General features: G+C 45.6%; 1 protein-coding gene across 10 annotated transcripts in view; it reads right to left on the reverse strand.

Annotated features, from left to right (window-relative positions):
- The window catches only part of chn1 (chimerin 1), a 393,699-nt gene that overhangs the window by 277,902 nt on the left and 93,497 nt on the right, over window positions 1-22,300 (reverse strand). For 6 of the 10 annotated variants that reach the window (XM_072476464.1, XM_072476432.1, XM_072476457.1 and 3 more), the window contains one exon: window positions 13,644-13,675. The exons of the other annotated variants lie outside the window; for them this stretch is intronic. In XM_072476464.1, coding sequence (XP_072332565.1) covers window positions 13,644-13,675 — 32 coding nt within the window. The remainder of the gene's footprint in view (window positions 1-13,643; window positions 13,676-22,300) is intronic. 10 annotated transcript variants of the gene reach the window in all.

The following is a 22,300-nucleotide window of genomic DNA, read 5'->3' on the forward strand; positions in this document are numbered from 1 at the left end:
AGGGGAGGGTGGTCGGTGGTGTGGGAGGTGAGGGGGTTGGTGGTGTGGGAGGTGAGGGTGGTCGGTGGTGGGGGAGGTGAGGGTGGTCGGTGGTGTGGGAGGTGAGGGTGGTCAGTGGTGTGGGAGGTGAGGGTGTTTGGTGGTTGGGGAGGTGAGGGTGGTCGGTGGTGTGGGAGGGGAGGGTGGTCGGTGGTGTGGGAGGTGAGGGTGGTCGGTGGTGTGGGAGGTGGGGGTGGTCGGTGGTGTGGGAGGGGAGGGTGGTCGGGGTGTGGGAGGGGAGGGTGGGAGGTGGTGTGGTAGGTGAGGGTGGTCGGTGGTGTGGGAGGGGAGGGTGGTCGGTGGTGTGGGAGGGGAGGGTGGTCGGTGGTGTTGGAGGTGAGGGTGGTCGGTGGTGTGGGAGGTGAGGGTGGTCGGTGGTGTGGGATGTGAGGGTGGTCAGTGGTGTGGGAGGTGAGGGTGGTCGGTGGTGTGGGAGGTGAGGGTGATCGGTGGTGTGGGATGTGAGGGTGGTCGGTGGTGTGGGAGGTGAGGGTGGTCGGTGGTGGGGGAGGTGAGGGTGGTCGGTGGTGTGGGAGGGGAGGGTGGTCGGTGGTGTGGGAGGTGAGGGTGGTCGGTGGTGTGGGAGGTGAGCGTGGTCGGTGGTGTGGGAGGTGAGGGTGGTCGGTGGTGTGGGGGGTGAGGGTGGTCGGTGGTGTGGGAGGTGGGGGTGGTCGGTGGTGTGGGAGATGAGGGTGGTCGGTGGTGTGGGAGGTGAGGGTGTTTGGTGGTGTGGGAGGTGGGGGTGGTCAGTGGTGTGGGAGATGGGGGTGGTCAGTGGTGTGGGAGGTGAGGGTGGTCGGTGGTGTGGGAGGTGAGGGTGGTCGGTGGTGTGGGAGGTGAGGGTGGTCGGTGGTGTGGGAGGGGAGGGTGGTCGGGGTGTGGGAGGGAAGGGTGGTCGGTGGTGTGGGAGGTGAGGGTGTTTGGTGGTGTGGGAGGTGAGGGTGTTTGGTGGTGTGGGAGGTGGGGGTGGTCGGTGGTGTGGGAGATGAGGGTGGTCGGTGGTGTGGGAGGTCGGTGGTGTGGGAGGTGGGGGTGGTCGGTGGTGTGGGAGATGAGGGTGGTCGGTGGTGTGGGAGGTCGGTGGTGTGGGAGGTGAGGGTGGTCGGTGGTGTGAGAGGTGAGTGTTCGGTGGTGAGAGAGGTGAGGGTGTTTGGTGGTGAGGGAGGTGAGGGTATTTGGTGGTGTGGGAGGTGGGGGTGGTCGGTGGTGTGGGAGGTGAGGGTATTTGGTGGTGTGGGAGGTGAGAGTGTTTGGTGGTGTGGGAGGTGAGGGTGTTTGGTGGTGTGGGAGGTGGGGGTGGTCGGTGGTGTGGGAGATGAGGGTGGTCAGTGGTGTGGGCGGTGAGGGTGGTCGGTGGTGTGGGAGGTCGGTGATGTGGGAGGTGAGGGTGGTCGGTGGTGAAGGGTCGCTGGTTGATGACCGAACATAATTATCTGTAGGGGGGGGGGGGGGGGGGAACATGTCATCATGGCGCATTCAACCATGCACAATCAGGTACCATGGGCTACATGGTGGCCCCCGTTGTCACCATGGGCCCCTGCCACGTATTTCCCCCACTCATGGTCCTGGCACCCGTCCCTGCTGCCAGGGGCACGGTTTGATGACACTGCCCTCACTGGGGGCTGCTGTCGGTGTGGCCCTGGATCGTCCCCCGGTGGGTGGTTCTGTTTGGGTGGGGTGGCCGGGGAGGGGGGCCACCCACCCAGGGGGGCACCCACCCATACGGCCGTTTTCTCTCTGCCCACCCAGGGATCGGGGTGGTTGGCCAGCAAGATGGCCGCTGTAATAGCACCCGTTGTATGGGCACCGCTCTTGTCCTGTCGGGGGCTTCCCGGCTGCTTGGGCTGTCCGTCCCCCCTTCCCCTCCCCTCCCGGCCCTGGCAGGCCCCCCCCATACACCCCCGCAGAAAGCACGGCCGGTGTCTAATACGGGAGCCCGCAGTCCCCCCACGCCAACTCCTACCTCCTCTCCAGGCCACGCGGCGGGTGCCGCGGTTTCGTTGCATTGAGGGATCCAGAGAATCCCGATTCAGCACGAAACCGCCGCCAAGACCGATTTCAGTGTCGGAGCATATTCTCCGGCCGATTGCGTTTCACGAGTTCGCCGTGATGTCATGGAGAATCCTGCCCATGGTGTGTAAAAAACTATTCCCAGTTACTACCTTAATTTACTTAAAATTATGGTCAGCAAATGTAAGAGACTATTTTCAACTTAGTTTTGGTACAGAGGTCGCTTCCTTGGAAAGTGAAAAAAAAACTCAACGTTCTTCAAACTGTACCTGTTCTCAAACATATAAGGCTATATGTTGCTATTGAGAAAATTGGATTACAATGGGTGGAAGCCCTCGGTCATAATTACATCAGATATACAGTACAGAAACAGGCTATTCAGCCGATGTCGGTGTTTATGATCCTCTTCCCCGAGTCCTTCACGACGGATCAGTGTATTGAAGAGACTATGGGCAGAACTTTTCCAAAAAATGGAACTGTCAGGTTCTGACTGAAAACTGGTGCTTTTCTCCCCAGAGCATCAGGCAAGTTTTCTCTCTGGATCTTCTGACACTTTGTGAATAAAAATCTTGCACCGTCGTACCTGAGGAGCGGGGCCTAAAGACACCGGCAAGCTCGGCCCACCGAGATTGGTGCGCCTTTCTCAAATTGAAGTTAAAGGGCCCCGTCCCCTCGCATTGCCAGCATCGGGGAATTGGAGCCGGACTCCTCCTGACTTTGACACTTGGGCTGGATAATCCATTTGGGAGACGAAGAAGCGGTTCAGCAGCCTCGAGTTAAAGTCCGCTGAATGGTTACAGCGCCACAAAACCACACTATTAAAAGTTGTGGGTCAGGTGAACTCCATGATACACTTTGGGGTTCTCTAAACCCTGGCCCATAACAAATTGGGGACTCGAGGGGGATAAAAGTCTATCTATTGGGTTGGCTTTGTAAACTTAAAAGACAGTGAGGGGTGAGCATAATGTGGTTGCTTTTCAGGTGTGGTATTCCAGTTTAAGTAGGGAGTGATTTGTGGACAATGGCTCTTTCAGAGGCTTGGAGGTTTTTGGGGATGGAGAAGGTCACACGCAGTACCTTATGAACAGAGACTAAAAAAGGCTTTTAGATTTGGCAAAAACATTAGTTAACATTACCTGACAGAAAACAAATAGAAGTGGTATTTACGGTGCTAGCTCAGCATTTAAAATTGCCTGACTCATTAGAACTGGCAAAAATTCAGTTACAAATCATGCAACTTGAACATGAAAAAGAATTAAAGCAGCTTGAATATGCAATGAGAGAAAAGGAAAGAGAAAGAGAGATATAGATGAGGGAAAAAGAAAAAGAGGAAAAAGAAAAGGAGAGAAGGAAGAAACAAAGAAAGAACAGCCCGAGCAAAACAAAAAGAAAGAGAAAGGGAGGTACAGATCAGGGAAAAAGAAAAAGAGAGAGAGGAGAGGGAAAAAGAGAGAGAGTTTGAACTTCAGGAAATGGCCATGAAACATGACAGTCAGCTAAAATTGGCAAATGTAAAGGGAAACGTACAGTTGGAGATAGTGATGAGGATAAAGAGAAAGAGCGCCACAGACGAAGGCTTGGTGAGGATCTATTTAAATATGTCAAAGATTTGCCAAGGTTTGATGAGGAGGAGGTAGAAGCCTTTTTCATTCCATTTGAGAAGGTGGCAAAACAAATGAAATGGCCACCGGACATGTGGGTATTACTGATTCAAACAAAGCTGGTAGGTAGTGCTAGTGTAGTGTTTGCATCACTACCGGAGGAGGTATCTGGAACGTAAGAGGAGGTGAAAAAATCCATCTTAGGTGCATATGAACTGGTGCCTGAAGCCTACAGACAAAGGTTTAGAAATTTAAGGAAATAACCTGGTCAAACATACATGGTGTTTGAAAGGATCAGAGTAATTTTGATAGCTGGATAAGGGCTTTGAAAATAGAGCAAACGTATGAAGCTCTCAGAGAAATTATACTTTTGGAGGAGTTTAAAAATTCAATTTCTGATGTAGTGAGAGCTCATGTGGAAGAGCAGAGGGTTAAAACTATGAGGCCAGCAGCAGAAATGGCAGATGATTATGAATTTGTTCATAAGTCAAAGCTTGGTTTCCAACATCAGTTTCAGCCTGTGAGGGATAGAAACTGGGGAAAAGAGAAGTACTCAAGTGGTAATGGTAAATAATATGGAGAGTGTACCTCAGATTAAAAAGAAATCCAGGAGGGTGGAAAAGAAATGAAAAGTTTCAAATGTTTTCACTGTAATAAACTAGACTATGTAAAGTCACACTGTTGGTGGTTGAAGAAAGTCACTGGGAAGGCTGATGTGGTAAAACAGGATAAGACAGTGGGGTTTGTTAAAGTGGTAAAGGAAAGCCCAAGTGAAGCGAAGGAGGTGCAAAAGATTGTACTGACTGATCAAGGGGTGATTGATAAGAAGGTGCCAGATCTCTTTAAAGAATTTACTTGTGTGGGTAAAGTTTACTCATGCGTATCAGGAGGAGCAGGTAAAGTCGCAATTTTAAGAGATACGGGAGCTAGTCAATCTTTAATGGTAAGAGTTGCGGAGTTATGTAGTTTGGGAAGAATGTTGCCAGAAAGGGTGGTAATATGTGGAATTCAGGGTGAGAAGAGTAGCGTTCCATTATGTAAGGTTGGAAAGTCCAGTGAAGAGTGGTGAAGTGGTAGTAGGAGTAATAGAGAAACTATCTTGTCCAGGAATACAGTTTATCTTGTGTAATGATATAGCTGGATCACAGGTGGAAGTGATGCCTACTGTGGTTGATAAACCAGTGGAAAATCAGACAACTGAAGTGTTAAAGGACGAATATAATGGGATTTTTCCGGATTGTGTAGTAACAAGGTCGCAAAGTCACAGGTTAAGACAAGAGGACAAATCAAAGAGTGAAGATAAAATTGAAGTTCAATTATCAGAAACGATTTTTGATCAGATGGTTGGAAAAGAACAACAACAGGTGGAGGATGAGGCAGATATTTTTAGTTCAGGAAAATTGGCAGAGTTACAACAGCAAGATATAGAAATAAAACAGATGTATCAGAAAGCATACACGGAAGAGGAATCTGAGTGTATACCAGTGTTAATACCGTAAAAATGATGTCTTAATGAGAAAATGGAGACCTTTACATATGCAGGCGGATGAAAAGTGGGCAGAAGTTCATCAAGTGGTATTGCCGGTAGGGTATAGAAAGGAGGTGTTGCGAGTAGCACATGATGTACCAGTGGGAGGTCATTTGGGAGTAAGAAAAACTCAAGCTGAAATCCCAAAACATTTTTATTGGCCTGGACTACATAAAGAGGTAGTTAAATTTTGTCAATCATGTCACACATGTCAAGGTGATAGGGAAACCTCAAGCAGTGATAAAACCAATGCCCTTAACACCCATTCCAGCATTTGAGGAACCTTTTACAAGGATCTTAATTGATTGCGTAGGACCGCTTCCTCAAACGAAAAGTGGGAATCAATATTTTTTGACTATAATGGATGTGTCTACTAGGTTTCCAGAGGCCATTCCAGTACTTAATACTGCAGCTAAAACGGTTGTGGAGGAGTTACTTCAATTCTTTACTAGATATGGACTACCCACAGAAATACAATCGGATCAAGGATCAAATTTTACCTCAAGGTTATTCAAAGAAGTTATGGATAGCTTAGGAGTAAAACAATTTAAATCAACTGTGTACCATCCAGAATCACAGGGAGCGTTAGAAAGGTGGCATCAGACATTAAAGACAATGTTGAGGGCTTGTCAGGATTATCCAGATGATTGGGATAAAGGAATTACATTCGTACTGTTTGCAATTAGGGATGCACCTAATGAGTCAACCAAATTCAGTCCTTTTGAACTAATTTTTGGTCATGAGGTAAGATGACCACTTAAACTAATTAAGGAAAAATTGGTGAGTGAAAAATCAGAACTGGATTACATGTCAAATTTTAGGGAACGATTAAATACAGCAGGTGAATTGGCTAGACAGCATTTAAAAATTGCACAACATGTGATGAAACGGGGAGCGGACAAGAAATCCAAAGTTCACAGTTTTGCCAGTGGAGATAAAGTTTTAGTGTTGTTACCAGTGGTAGGTGAACCTTTAAAAACAAGGTTTTGTGGACCTTATCAGATTGAAAGGAAATTAAGTGAGGTAAATTATGTGGTAAGAGCGCCGGAGAGAAGGAAAACTCACTGCGTGTGTCATGTGAATATGCTTAAAAGGTACTTTGAAAGTGAAGGAGGGCAAAAGGAGGAAGTTTTAATGATTCTAACTCAAAGTGACGAACCAAATTCAGATGACTTTGAATTTGACATACCTCAAATTAAATTTGAAAACGAGGTGTTCTTAAAAATTGGGATAAATTGTTGAGTCCCCTTCCAGAGGAAAAATGAACTGACCTGAAAGAGTTATTGATATCACATGGGCAAGTTTGTGGAAATAAGTTGGGAAGCACTAAAATGGCTATACATGATGTAGATGTGGGAAATGCTGTTCCAATTAAACTATATCCATATAGACTTAACCTGTGCCAATTTTGGCGGGTTAACAACGAAATTGAGATTATGCTTAAAAATGGTATAATTGAAGTGGGTTGCAGCCAATGGAGCTCACGCATAGTGATGGTACCAAAACCAGATGGCACTCAACGGTTGTGTGTGGACTATAAAAGGTTAATGCAGTTACAAGAATGGACTCTTAGCCTATCCCACGTTTGGAGGATTGCATTGAGAAAGTGGGACAATCAGCTTTTATTTCCAAACTGGATTTACTTAAAGGTTACTGGCAGGTACCTTTATCCCGAAAGGGTGAAGGAGATTTCAGCTTTTGTGACTCTAGGTGGTATATGCCAATTCAAAGTTATGCCATTTGGCATGAAAAACACCCCAGCCACATTTCAAAGGTTAACTAACAACGTTGTTTCAGGATTACCCAATTGTGCGGTATACATCGACGATCTGGTAATTTTCAGCCAGACATGGAAAGAACATTTAAAACAATTGATGGAGTTATTCGATCGACTTCAGGAGGCGGGTTTGGTGGTAAACCTAGCCAAAAATGTATTTGGAAAAGCCAAGTCACTTTCCTTGGCCATACAATCGGACACGGTCGAATGGTCCAACGGGATGTGAAAACAAAGTTATTGGGGAGTTTCCAATACCCTCGACACGAAGGGAAATAATGTGATTTCTTGGCATGAGTGGATTTGATCGAACATTTGTGCAAAAGGTTTGTAGTGTGGTTGCTCCACTGACGGACTTGCTAAAGAAGCATAGCAAATTTAGGTGAACAGCGGAGTTTCAACAGGCATTTGACTGCCTGAAAGCTGTGATAACCAATCCTCCTGCTGTGTTGGAGAATTACAAGAGGCTCTGTGATCAGATTAAACTAAAGTACCTGACTTTAAAGAGAAATGCCGAGGCATAGGGAAATGGATGGATCGTGCAGAGACTGTCTTGTCCAAAGAGACTGTCAATCAAGAAGGATTCCAGTTGGAGGAAGAAGAACTAAAATGGACTATGTTATTATTAAATGTTTGCGTGGTTTGCTTTGTTAAAAAACACGTACATTCACTGTCCATATTTCTTAAAGGAAAGTGAAAAGGTGAAAAATGAAACCATCTTGAAGTTGATGGGTTTGGTTTTTTTCCCTGGGGGGGGGGGGGTGTCATGTGAGAGTAGCTTTCAGAAATGGATGTTTATCGAATAGCTGCAGTGATGTCAGAGAATGGGTGGAGCTGGGCTGTCTGTCTTTCACTTTCGTTTTTGAGCAGGCAGCTACACGGTGTTTAGTTTCATTTTGAGAGCTGGATAGCTGCAGGCAAAAAATCTCTCTCTGCAATCTAAAGACGGTCTCCAGATCATTTGAGGATTTCAAAGTGATAGCTCTCAGTAGTGAATTTAAACCTGAACTCGGTGTTAAAAAGGGTCTTTTGTCTTATGGATGCTGTAAGGAAAGATTAAGGGTTACTCATAGAGTTCTGCATTCTTTGGGGGTGTATTTTAGTTGATGGTTGCCAAGATGTTTATTGTGTGTGTTTAAAAATGTTAATGGGATTCGTAGAATAATCATTGCTTTTGTTTAAAAATACTCGTAGTTCTCTGTTGCGCCACACCTGTAAAGCGGGCCCTTATTCTCGCTATAACCACACTCTATTAAAAGTTGTGGGTCAGGTAAACTCCATGATACACTTTGGGGTTCTCTATCCCTGGCCCATAACAATACAATCCACTGTAAAATTCCTGAAACACATCATTCACCCCCGCCGGATCCAAAATCACCTTCCCCCCTGTATCTCTTACTTTCCCAATCTCTCTCACCGCCTCCTGTTTCCTCAACTGATGCGCCAGCATCCTGCTGACTTTTTTCCCATATTCATAGACCGCCCCCTTTACCCTCCTAAGTTGTCCCTCCACCTTAGCTGTGGACAGCAGCTCAAATTCCAGCTGCAGTCTCTGACGCTCCTTCAGAAACCCGTCATCCGCTGACTCCACATCCCTCCTGTCCACCTGCAACATTTTCCCTACCACCCTGTCTAACTCCACCCGCTCAGCCTTCTCCTTATGGGCCCGAATTAAGATGAGTTCTCCCCTATTAGCCGCCTTCAGTGCTTCACACACCACCCCAGCCGAAACCTCACCTGTGTCATTGATCTTTATATATCCCCGAATGGCCTCCCTCACCCGCTCGCACATCTCCTCCTCCGCTAACAGCCCCACATCCAATCTCCACTGCGGGCACTGGGCCTTTTCTTTGTTAACTTGCAGGTCTACCCAGTGTGGGGCGTGGTCCGACACCACATTTGCTGAATATTCAGCATTTACCACCTCAGCCAGCAACGTTTGGTCCAATACAAATACGTCTATCCGGGAATACAGCTAGTGCACATGGGAGTAGAATGAAAACTCCTTACCCCTTGGCCTCCCACATCTCTACGGATCAACCCCCCCCCCCCCCCCCCTCCCCCACCACCACCATGCGCTCCATAAACACCCGCAGCTCCTTTGCCATAGCTGATACCTTACCAGACCTGGCACTCGACCGATCCAACCTTGGATCCAGGACGGTGTTAAAATCTCCCCCCATAATCAATCGATGTCAGTCCAGGTCCAGGACCTTCCCCAGCACCCGTCTTAACAAACTGAACGTCGTTCCAGTTTGGGGCATATATATTTACCAATACCACAGCCATTACGTCCAATTTCCCACTAACCATAATATATCTACCCCCGGGTCCGCCTCTATATTCCCCACCTCGAATGCCACCCGATTGCCTTCTTTTTTCAAGAGGAAAGAGAAAAGTGTTTCTTGATTTTTACCCATGTCTTTCTGGTATTATCCTTGTAAATCTCTGCACCCTTTCCAGTGCCTCCATATTATTTTTACAATATTGCGACCAGAACTGCATGTAGTACGCTCAAGGCGTGATACAGGTGTAGCATAACTTCCTTATTTCTCAAACTCTAATTCTCTGGAAATGAAGCCTAGTCCTTTTACTTATTTTGGCCTTGCTAATCAGTAGTGCAACTTTTAGTGATTGATGTATTTGTACTCCAGAATGCCTTTGTTCCTGTACTCCAATTCGCCTTGGACCTTCCAGGGATCAAGCGTCTGCTCCATTCTTCCTGTCAAAATATCCTATCTCACATAGGATAATTTAATTTGCCAATTATTTTCCCATTCTGCAAGTTTATTAATTCCCTCCTATAACTCGTTGCAATCCTCCTCAGTATTGACTATCCCACAATCCTCACAAAAAAAATGGTAGTCATGATGTGGAGAGGCCAGCGTTGGACTGGGGTGAGCACAGTAAGAAGTCTTACAACACCAGGTTAAAGTTCAACAGGTTTGTTTCGAATCACTAGCTTTCGGAGCATAGCTCCTTCCTCAGGTGAAGTTACGGTGAAAATCCCCGAGTCGCCACATTCCGGCGCCTTTACGGCTACACTGAGGGAGAATTCAGAATGTCCAATTCACCCAACAGCACTTCTTTCAGGACTTGTGGGAGGAAACCAGAGCACCAGGAGGAAACTCACGCAGACACAGGGAGAACGTGCAGACTCCACACAGACAGTGACCCAAGCTGGGAATCGAACCGGGACCCTGGAGCTGTGAAGAAACAGTGAAAGCCACTGTGAGGCGGTGGCATAGTGGTATTGTCACTGGACTAGTAAACCAGAAACCCAGGGTAATGATCTGGGGACCCGGGTTCGAAACCCGCCACTGCAGCTGGTGAAATTTTAATTCAATAAAAATCTGGAATTTAAAGTCTAATGATGTCTGGAATTTAAAGTCTAATGATGACCATGAAACCATTGTCGGTTTTCGTAAAAACCCATCTGGTTCACTAATGTCCTTTCGGGAAGAAAATCTGTTCTCCTTACCTGGTCTGGCCTATATGTGACTTCAGACCCACAGAAAATTGGTTGACTCTTAACTGCCCCCTCAAGGGCAATTAGGGTCGGGCAATGTATGCTGGCCCAGCCAGCGACGCCCACATCCCAAGAACAAATTTTTAAAATATGTATTTTTCCTACCACCAATGTTAAGGTGACTGATCTATATTTCACTGGACATATTCCATTTCCCTTCTTAAATATAAGAATTACATGAGCTATCCACCAGTCTTCTGCACTTTTTTCTCATGAATTATTTGATAAAGTGCAGAATGCCTCTGTAATCTGTTCGTCACTGACTTTTAAAACATGTGGATGGAAACCATCTGGAGCACAGACTTTATCCTCATTGAATTTGGTTAATTTACTCATTACATCCCCCCCTTTTTTTAAATGAACTTTTCTCATTCCTCAAATTATCATACAATGTTATATCTAGCTGACCTATCTTCCTGATAAATACTGAAGCGAAATAATTATTTAATATTTATCCCATCTCTCTGCCGTTACCTGTGGTTTTATCCGGTCTATCCTTAATGGTCCTATTCTCATCACAGCCTGCCTTTTTAAAATTAATATAAAATATTTTATTTTATGTTCCTTGATAATTTAATGGTTCTCCTTTGACATCCTTATTGTTTTGTTCACTTCTCTCCTAATCGCTTCATATTTTCCCTCATCTCCTCTATCATCTATGTGGGTGCCTCTTTCCTCATCCTCAGTTGTTCCCTCAAGTCTTTTTTCATCCCTGGAGTCTCACAGATGTTTAGTTTGTTCCTTCCTTTTTGTGGAATATATTTTCCCGCACTCTGTTGAACACAGTTGTAACTGTTTCCCATTGCTGCTCTATATCGTAATTTGTCAAGATTGGTAGTGATTTTATTCTCGCAAGTTCTATTCTCAATCCCTCAAAATCAGTTTATCTATTTTTGTCATTCATAAGTTTTCCACATCACCATATTAAAGCATATTGTATTATGGCCATTACTGCCCAGATGTTCTCCTACTTTTACGTCTCTTATCTGCTCTGGTTCGCTCTCCATTACCAGATCCAATTGTGAATCTTCCCTTGTTGCACTTTTTGGAGTCCCGCAGAAATAGTAAGAATTTCCTTACTCCCTTACCGATCTCTTCTGTCCAAGTAATATTAGGCCAGTTGAAATCACCCATGATTATTGTACTATGCTTATTACTCGAACTCCCTAAGTTGCCGGCAAGTCTTTTCCTCCACCTACCTTGCACTTTGAGGCGGTCTTTCGACTACACCTATTAGTGTGAAGGTATACCCAATATGCTGTTAGGAAGGGAGTTCCAGGATTTTGCCCCAGCAACAGTGAAGGAACAGCGATATATTTCCAAGACAGGGTGGTGAGTGGCTTGAAGGGGAACCTCTAGCAGATGGGGTTCCCAGGTATCTACTGCCCTTGTCCTTCTAGATGGTAGTGGTCGTGGGGTTGGAAGGAGCTGTCTAAGGAACCTTGGTGAGTTACTGCAGTGCATCTTGTAGATGTTACACATGGCTGCCACTGTTCGTCGGTGGTGGTGGAGGGTTTGAATATTTGTGAAAGGGGTGCTTTACCCCGTATGCCGTTGAGCTTCGAGTGTTGTTGGAGCTGCACTCATCCAGGCAACTGGAGAGTATTCCATTACATCCCCCGACTTGGGGGGGGGGGTCAGGAGGTAAGTAACTCACCATAATGATTCCTAGCCTTTGACCTCCCCTGGTAGCCACAGTATCAATATGGATAGTCCAGTTCAGTTTCTGACCAATGGTAACCCTCGGGATGCTGATTTATTATCTTTTATCTCTATTTTTTGTCTTGCTCTTAGTTGTCACTTTTTTTCCACTGACATTATATTATTCCTGATAAGGAGAGCTCCCCCCCCCTTTTTCCATCCCTATCTTTTCATAATGTGTTACGGTCTACAATTTTTTATTCCTAATCTGCATTTTTTTTGTAACCCCTAGTAATAGAATTCCTGACTATTTCTGGTTCCTCCCATTGCATGATTTTACTATTTTGCAACATAAGAAAGTATATTCTACTACCTATCTAGCAACGCATTAATTCAATGGGAATACTTCACGCCTTATTTGCATATGCAATAAATATCCAGAATGATCTTTAGTTTTCCTGCTGAAAAGTTTTGAATACAGTGATGCAGAGAAGTGTGCATTTCTGTTCTGGGTGGATAAAATACTAGCACCATAAACTCTCTGGATAAATTAAAATCTGAAGCCCATTCCCGCACAAAATTTATTAGGATCAACACATTAATTATATTAGTAATTGGAATTTTTGCCTTTGGGAAAGGGGAGTAAGTGATCGCCATGATAGGTATCTTAAACCCACACACACAGAATACAAAGGTAGAAATGTGAATGTACGTTCAAGTATTATATCTGGAACTGCAAAATGTCTTAAACTTAAAAGTGGCATATGTATATATTATGGTAAGCACTAAAGATTGAGATCCTAGTCTAGCATCGTGGCTCAAATGAGTCACTCATCCAATGATAACAAATCAGGAATGCACTCTTTTCAGCATTGTCTCTCATTTGAATTTGATGGATAAATGGTCAGCGTGAATTGCTTTAGTTATTGAACATCTTGCCTACAGGAGAGGGGATAATTCTGCTTATAGGTACCATTTTTGGAGCCTACACCTCTTCAAAAGGACATGTAATACTCACTATATCGGTCAAGCTATATAGCTGATACTGCACTTCAAAGTATTTCATTCTATGTGAAGCTCTTCAAAATATTTTAGAGAGATACAAGACAAAATAATAATGATAGATGAAGAAAGTGGAAGGCTACTCTGACACAATTAGGTGAGAAGGATGGGAGGATATTCAACTGGAGCATAAACGCTGGCATGGACAGTTTGGGCCAAACAGCCTGATTCTGTGCTGTATATCCGGTGCAATTCTATGTAAAGTTCTTCCTTCCTCTTGCATTGCAATATACTTCCTTAACTGCAACTTATTTGGCATAATTAGAGACATTGAATGGAAAGAGTAAGGCAAGTAACCCTTTTAAAGCTCACAAATTTGCAGCCACAGCAGAAATACATAGAATACAATTTTCATAAATTTTGATTTTTTATTGAAGTACCTTTTCACTACTCCATCTAAAACATGATCAAACAAACAGCTTCAGAAAATACAAAATTTAAATCTAAACCTGCACTCACTCTCTTCCATAGTACTTGGGTCTGCTCTCCACCTGCAAGTAAAAAGAAGTCTATTTGTTTAAAAACAAACTTGTGTATTGCAACACATAATAACCGATATGTACCATATTAAACATGCATTGTAAAACTTAACCAAAGCTAATACTAACTGTAATTGGGGTATGTCAAGTATAAACAATTTGACTTTGCACAGTGGGCTTCAAACACACATTCGGTCCAATATTTCCATGTATGAAGGACCCAATACCTATTCCAAGTGTAAACCCTCAATTCACATATTTTAAATACTGCGATCGGAGCATATCCAACCTGGAATGCATTTATGCAACCTGTCCACCCCATTTAATTCTTGGGCATCAGTTTTATGTCTCCCTTTCTGATGTGGAATATTTATACTCGGAGGAAAAAATACCTCACCTCTTTACAGGTATAATCATAAATGCAAAAATAAGATCATTTAAACAACAGAGCAAATATAAAACACTTGTTTCTGTCAGACTGTCAATGCAAAGAAAATACATTTTCAAATATTGCATAACATTGTCCTAGGCTAAGAAGGTCAGATACATGTTCTGTGAATTGATGTTGGGAGCCCCTCTACTCTCCTCAAAAGCAATTGCCATAAATACTTAAAAGATAAGGCACTCTTTGCAGGATTTTAGTAACTTTATGAACATAATCTTTTTCTAGTTAAAATAAAAAATACATAAAAACAACCTTCATACTTAATACTGCTTTAATTCAATGTGAAAGCAAACAGCAGGGACAGACTGTGCCAATAAGTGTACACCTGTCAATTCAATGAAGGATTATCTTTTCAGTAACTCCATTAAAATAAGAGCCCCAGTGGCTATTAAGTCTCCAATTTTTACCCCAGAAGATAGAGAATTCAGAGAAACTGTAATTCAGAGTTTGAGGAAAACAGTTAAAGCCACATTTAGTTCACTAATCTTTTCAAAGTTTTGGGGAGTTAGCTATTAGAATTTATAACAGATGAACCAATTTTTTCTCTGCAGCTATATGTGAACTGGATTAAACATAATTATTTGTATTCCTGTATCTGGTTGTACAAACAAGGCTTCAAATTACAATTAAATCTGATGAATGCAAGACATTTTTACGTAGATTGTATTATATACATCTGTTGCAGTAATGTCATTAAAAGCCTGGATTAAGATACATATCTATCTGTTGCAGTCATGTTTTTAAAAATCCCCGTTTAAAATCATAATTGCAAAAGATGCAATTAAAAGATGTCATAAGAACGAGGTAATCATTCATTCCAACCACGTACTTTATTTACAGAGATGTTGAATTGAACTTTGCTATGATAGCTCGAGATTCCATGGAGAATAGATCATTTGAGACATTGTGTTCAGACTTAGTTAAGCGAGTCATGGGATCAGAGTGGGATAAAGGTGGTGTAATTAAAGGGAGGAGCCAGGCCTGTCTGTAGTTATGCAGTTTGATGTAGTTTTGGCAGTCTGCTGGGAGTTTTTAAGTTGAGCAGCAACTTTGTCAAATGCTGTAGGATTTTTGAGTCTGACAGAGGCAGAAGGATTTGCAGGTTGTACATTTCTGAAAGGAAATCTCTGCAAAAGAGTACAGCAAGTGTCCCTGTGTTTGTTAATTTTATTTACCAGTAGCCTTTGACCTGTAATGGGATTTGCTCAATTGGAGATAGAGAAGGTCCAAGCTAGTGGTTGAAGTGTTTCCTTTTGTTATAAGAATTGTTAAACTGTTAATTGAAAACTACTTTCTGTGATGTCAATGTGGTTACTCCTGTATTAAGAATAACATTTGTTTTAATACAAAAGACCCCTACTTGCCAGTGGAATCACTTCAGGGGCAGAGTATCCTTTCCTCATAGATTACAAATTTTAAAATTGTTGGAGTTTCTCATCCGGTTTCCTAATATAAGGTGGGGACTGGTTCGGTACCACAACATAAGCAATTGGTTGTAGTCGAAATGTTGGCACTTTTACATTACTATTGTTATACTCTTATATTAGTCCAATATCCAATGTTCATATGTATGTTTCCACAAATATCCAGAGTACCGCATCACTCACTCCTGCACCAAATTCAGGATACTGAGCAACAATATATCAGTTCTCAGCACATGATATGATCTGGGAAATGCATTTGATCAAGCTCCTGTATCTGAGTTTAAAAAGGATGAATATTTCAAACTTTGAGAAACCACAAGATATAACATGGTGGCAGCAGGTGTCTGTGTATAAAACTCAAGCATTATAAGCAAAATGCTGAATTAGCTGGATAAAAATCAATCTAAATTAGTGTCAGAGAGAGGGGAAAAAACAAGAGTGAATTGAGTACATAAAAATGGCTGCTGCTGCAGCAGTGTTTGCACAGCTCCAGCTCAGGATAAATGGGGAGGTTGATGTTGTTGCCGAAGTATTTGAGAAGAATAAAAGTGCAGACTGACATTTAGTAGCTTTCAAAAAGGCACTAACAAAGAGAAAAGGGGTAATTGTATACACATTGTGGGTAGGAGAAAAGGGTTTAGATGCAATTAACAGCTGGGAGAGGAGTAAGGATGACAGTAAAGACACAAATGTTTGAAAAATTCAGCACATCTCCAGCCAAATCCAAATCCTTGGATCCACAAATATGAATTTCAAAGCTTTAGGCAAATACCAGGTGAGCCTGTTAACAGTTTCTCAACAACATTGAGCAACACAGCCAGCAAATGTAAATGTAAAGAATGGATTAAAGGCTGGTAGATCAGCTTAACTGGGATGCTGCATATTCTGATGTACGAAAATCTCTAATTGTACAGGACAAGCTCATAATATTGCTGGCTATTGACTCTGGCAGAGCACATGGAGCCACAATGAAGCGCCAACCACCCAAACTGTTAGCCTTCATTTAAATGAAGGGTAAAACAACAGTCAGTGTTGATGCATGAAAAAGCAACAGAAAAAAGGCACATTAAAGATAGAGAATGACATGCAAGAGCTGTGGATGACCACAAGTCCACAGACAGAAGGAAATGTCCTGCATACAGATCAAACCACAGAGCTTGTGGAAAGCCCAATCACTCTGAAAAGATGAACACTGAAGAAAAACGACGGTGAAGGAGTTACCAGAGGAAGAGTAACAGGGTAAATGAAAAGGAAAAGAAACCAAAACATATTCATGTGGAAGATGGCAATGTGTTTGAATAGGAGCCACACAACCACATGAAATATCTGGATTTGACAGTTCCCAAAAGTGGAGAAATTCATATACCCATTCACATCAGGAAGGTGGGAAATAAGCCCACAACTATTAATCTGAAGTTAAGCTTGATACTGGGCCACACAGCAAAATCATCCCACACAGACTATGCCAGAAAATCTTTCCAAAAATTTGAATGAAAATGGGCACCCAAGGAAAAGCACTCCGAGACCAAGCAATGTTGTACAAGGGAACTGAGATTCAAAACCTAGGAATTACCCAAATCAGAGGGACACACAAGGGAAATTATATTAACTGCATGTTCTACGTCATGGGAACAGATGGTCCGGCTGTTCTGGAATTAAACAGTTACAAACAGCTGCAGCTGATCTCAGAAAAACATGAGATGAAAGCGATGTCTGAGAGTTCAAGTTAGTATACGCATTGAAAAGTGCCTTCGGATCAGAAGCAAAAAAGAACTTGTCCAAATGTATTGAATGTGTTTTGATGAGCAGGTTGAGTTAATGCATCATGGTTGGCATAGAGAGGAAACCAACGCTTCATCCCTGTGTAAAGTACGAAAAGAACTGAAAGGAAAGCTTGAAAGAGAGCTCCTAGAGTTGGAAGACATGTAAGGCATGTAAAATCGTCGGCTCCAACGCAACCCCCCTGATGAGCTCAACGCATTCTATGCCCACTTTGAGCAAGAGGTCAGCGAGAGCGAGCCCTCCACCCCAGAAGCCGCGGATGAACTTGTATCTGAGATCACCACTGCAGATGTCAGAGCAGCCTTCTCGAAGGTCAACCCACGGAAAGCCACTGACCCGGATGGGGTACCCAGACGAGCACTCAGGTCTTGCGCGGATCAACCGGCAGGGTTATTCGCAGACATCTTCAACCTCTCTTCACAACAATCTGAGGTACCTATCTGCTTCAAGAAGACGACCATCATCCCTGTACCAAAAAAAAGTCAAGCAGCGTGCCTTAATGACTATCATCGAGTGGCTCTGACATCCATCATCATGAAGTGCTTCGAAAGGTTAGTCATGGCACAAATCAATTCCAGCCTCCCGGATTGCCTTGATCCACTACAGTTCGCCAACCGCTGCAACAGGTCCACAGCAGACGCCATCTCCATGGCCATGCACTCTACCCTGGAACACCAAGATAACAAAGACACCTATGTCAGACTCCTATTTATCGACTACAGCTCAGCCTTCAACACCATCATTCCTATGAAACTCATCTCCAAACTCCGTGGCCTTAGCCTCGGCTCCTCCCTCTGCGACTGGATCCTGAACTTTCTAACCCACAGGCCACAAGCAGTATGATAGGCAACAACACATCCTCCACGATCCTCAACACCAGTGCCCCACAAGGCTGTGTCCTCAGCCCCCTACTATACTCCTTATACACCTATGACTGTGGCCAAATTCCCCATTAAATCGATTTTCAAATTTGCTGATGACACCACCGTAGTGGGTCGGATTTCAAACAATGACGAGACAGAATATAGGAATGAGATAGAGAATCTGGTGAACTGATGCGACGACAATAATCTCTCCCACAATGTCAACAAAACGAAGGAGATTGTCATCGACTTCAGGAAGCGTAGTGGAGTACATGCCCCTGTCTACATCAATGGGAACGAAGTAGAAAGGGTCGAGAGCTTCAAGTTTTTAGGTGTACAGATCACCAACAGCCTGTCCTGGTCCCCCCATGCCGACACTGTAGTTAAGAAAGCCCACCAACGACTCGACTCTACTTTCTCAGAAGACTTAAGAAATTTGGCATATCAGCTACGACCCTCACTAACTTCTACAGATGCACCATAGAAAGCATTCTTTCTGGTTGTATCACAGCTTGGTATGGAGCCTGCTCTGCCCAAGACCGCAGGAAACTACAAAAGGTCGTGAATGTAGCCCAGTCCATCACGCAAACCAGCCTCCCATCCATTGACTCCATCTATAATTCCCGCTGCCTCAGAAAGACAGCCAGCATAATTAAGGACTCCACGCACCCAGGACATACTCTCTTCCACCTTCTTCCGTCAGGAAAAAGATACCAAAGTTTGAGGTCACGTACCAACCGACTCAAGAACAGCTTCTTTCCTACTGCCATCAGACTTTTGAATGGACCTACTTCTTATTAAGTTGATCTTTTCTCTACACCTTGCTATAACTGCTATATTCTGCAGTCTCTCCTTCCTTCCCTATGTACGGTATGCATTGTTTGTACAGCATGCAATACATGTGACAATAATAAATCAAATCAATTCAAAGAATACAAAATGATTGCCAAATTCACAGAGCCTACAAATTGGGTTGTGGTAATATAATCAGGGCCTATTAAATTTTTAAGGTCCGATTAAATTGGATATCCTAAATTAAAGAATTTGGCATTTTAAAATCATACTGCAGTCAAACCTCAGGAAGGCTGGTGGAATCCAGACTTGACCAAAGTCAAATACAACCAACAGACAAGCTGCCAGAACATGTCTGGGCCTGTCCCATTCAATGACCATCAAAGATCATCGCACTCTACTGAGACCCAGCAGATCATCATCGTACCCCATTGAAATGCACAGGTCTATTGCCCGTAGCCCAGATCGAGCCAGACTTTCAGTCATCTAGAGTATCTACTGTTACCTTATATGGGAACAGGTCATGTGCAGCCCACACCACCAGAGATGGGACACCTGGGGCGGGCTCAGGTGGCCTGTCAAATGGTCAGCAACCAGACAATTGGCTGCTGGGACCCCCTTCTGAGGCCTCACTGGCCTGAAGCCACAGAAGTTTCTGGAAAGGCAGGGAGAGAGGGAGATGAAGGTAGGCATCTCAGAGACACCAGCAGCAAAGATTCGGTGTGTAAGGTGACCTGGACCAGACCATAAGGAAGGAAGAAAGCTGAGGTACCCTCAATAATGATGCTTAGAGATTATTTGACGATACTTGATATCGTACGAGTAGGTGGAGAGTTCGATCCTCCGCCTCAAAATTTTATCGTTTTTTATTTTGCCCCGTTGCGTGTTATCGAACATATAGGCGACCGACCGTTGGTCGGTGACGAGGGTAAACCTCCTACCGGCGAGGTAGTGTCTCCAGCACCGCACAGCCTCCAGAATGGCTTGTGCCTCCTTTTCGACTGCAGAGTGTCGAATCTCGGAGGCGGTGAGGGTTCGGGAGAAGAACGCTACTGGTCTGCCTCCTTGATTGAGGGTAGCAGCCAGGGCGATGTCTGATGCATCGCTCTCTACCTGGAAAGGGATGGTTTCGTTCACCGCGTGCATGGCGGCCTTGATGCGGTTGAAGGCCAATTGAGCCTCAGCCGAGAGGGGAAAAGTGGTGGTCTTTAGGAGTGGGCGGGCTTTGTCCGCATACTTGGGGACCCACTGGGCGTAATAGGAGAAAAGCCCCAAGCACCGTTTGAGGGCCTTGAGGCTGCGGGGGAGAGGGAGTTCCTTAAGGGGGCGCATGCGGTCGGGCCGGGACCTAGGACCCCGTCTTCCACGACATAGCCGAGGATGGCCAGCCGGGTGGTGTGGAAAACGCATTTGCCCTCGTTATAGGTCAGGTTAAGGGCTCGGGCGGTCTGGAGGAACTTTTTGACGTTAGCGTCATGGTCCTGCTGATCATGGCCGCAGATGGTGACATTGTCCAAGTACGGGTATGTAGCCCGCAAACCGTACTGGTCCACCATTTGGTCCATCGCCCTTTGAAAGACGGAGACCCCATTTGTGACACCAAAGGGGACCCTGAGGAAGTGGAAGAGCCGGCCGGCTGCTTCGAAAGCAGTATAGAGGCGGTCTTTTGGTTGGATGGGGAGCTGGTGGTAGGCAGATTTGAGGTCGACCGTGGAAAAGACTCGGTATTGGGCGATCCGATTTACCATTTCCGTGATGCGAGGAAGGGGGTACGCATCAAGCTGCGTGAATCCACGACCATCCGTTTCTTCTCCCCGGACCGGACTACCACCACTTGCGCTCTCCAAGGGCTGTTGCTAGCCTCGATGACCCCCTCTCCCAGTAAACGCTGGACCTCTGACTTGATAAAAGCCATATCTTGGGCTCTGTAGCGCCGGCTCCTGGTGGCGACGGGCTTACAGTCGGGAGTGAGGTTAGCGAATAGCGAGGGGGGTGCGACTTTCAGTGTCGCCAGGCAGCACGCCGTGAGGGGGGGCAAGGGTCCGCCGAACTTCAGTGTCAGGCTTCGGTGGCTGCACTGGAAATCCAGTCCGAGCAGCAGGGGGGCACAGAGGTGAGGGAGGATATAAAATTTGAAACGGGTGTATTTGGCACCCTGGATCGAGAGATCCGCCATACAGTACCCCGTGATTTGTACCGAGTGGGACCCAGATGCGAGGGCTATGGTTTGGGATGTGGGATGGGTGCGTAGGGAGCAGCGCCTTACCGTTTCAGGGTGGATAAAGCTCTCCGTGCTCCCGGAGTCGAAGAGACATGCAGTGTCGTGCCCGTTGACCTGGACCTGCATCATGGAGTTCTGCAGGTGTTTTGGCCGAGTTTGATCGAGGGTGATCGCACCCAGTCACGGGTAGTCGGAGTCGTAAAATGGCCGCTGCCGTTGGTCGCACGTGTCGGGTCGAGAAGACGGCCGCCGACCAGATGGCGGCTCCCATGATTCGCACGAGGCTGATGACGCGTCAGAAGAGGACGTGTCGGGTCGGTGCGCAGCAGCATTGCGAGGCCTGCGGGCCGGAGAGCCTGATTTTCGGGCCGGCTGTTCTTTGTTTTTCTGGCCCCTGGGTCAGCCCAGGCAGACCCTCGCAAAGTGCCCTTTCTTCCCGCAGTCGCTGCAGATCGCGGAGCGGGCTGGGCAGCGTGGGCGTGGGTGCTGGCCCTGCCCGCAGAAGTAGCAAGGTGTGCCCCCATGGTGAGCGGGTCGCCGCGTGGCGCAGGCCTGTAATACGGGCGAGTCTGAGGAAGTCCGGGGGTGAGCTGGCAGAGTCCGCGGGGTACGTACCCAAGTTATGTCGGGCCACCTCCAGTGAGGAGGCGAGCGTTAGCGTCTCCTGGAGGTCTTTTGCCCAGTTTTCGAGCAGTCGCTGCCGGATGTAGGTCGAGCGGATGCCGGACACGAAAGAATCTCGGATGTGCAGGTTCATATGGACTTCCCCTGTCACATCCTGATGGTCACAGTCCCTGGCCAGCGCGGTGAGTTTCTCAACAAACTCGTCGAGCGATTCCCCCGAGCCCTGCCGGCAGGCAGAGAGCAGATGCCGGGCGTGCACCTCATTGACGGGTTTGACAAACCGCTTGCGGAGCAACTCAATCGCTTCCTCAAAAGTCGTCGCCTTTTCGAGCGTGGCGGAGATTCTGTGACTCACCCGGGCGTGGAGTAGACGCAGCTTGCGTGGCCCCAGGATGGGAGTCTCTGCGGAGTACAGGTAGGCCTCGAAGCACCGCAGCCAGTATTAAAAAATTTCCTTTGCCTCCGGCGTTCGTGCTTCCAGATTGA

Source organism: Scyliorhinus torazame, chromosome 2, assembly GCF_047496885.1.
Source record: "Scyliorhinus torazame isolate Kashiwa2021f chromosome 2, sScyTor2.1, whole genome shotgun sequence".
NCBI lineage: Eukaryota > Metazoa > Chordata > Chondrichthyes > Carcharhiniformes > Scyliorhinidae > Scyliorhinus > Scyliorhinus torazame.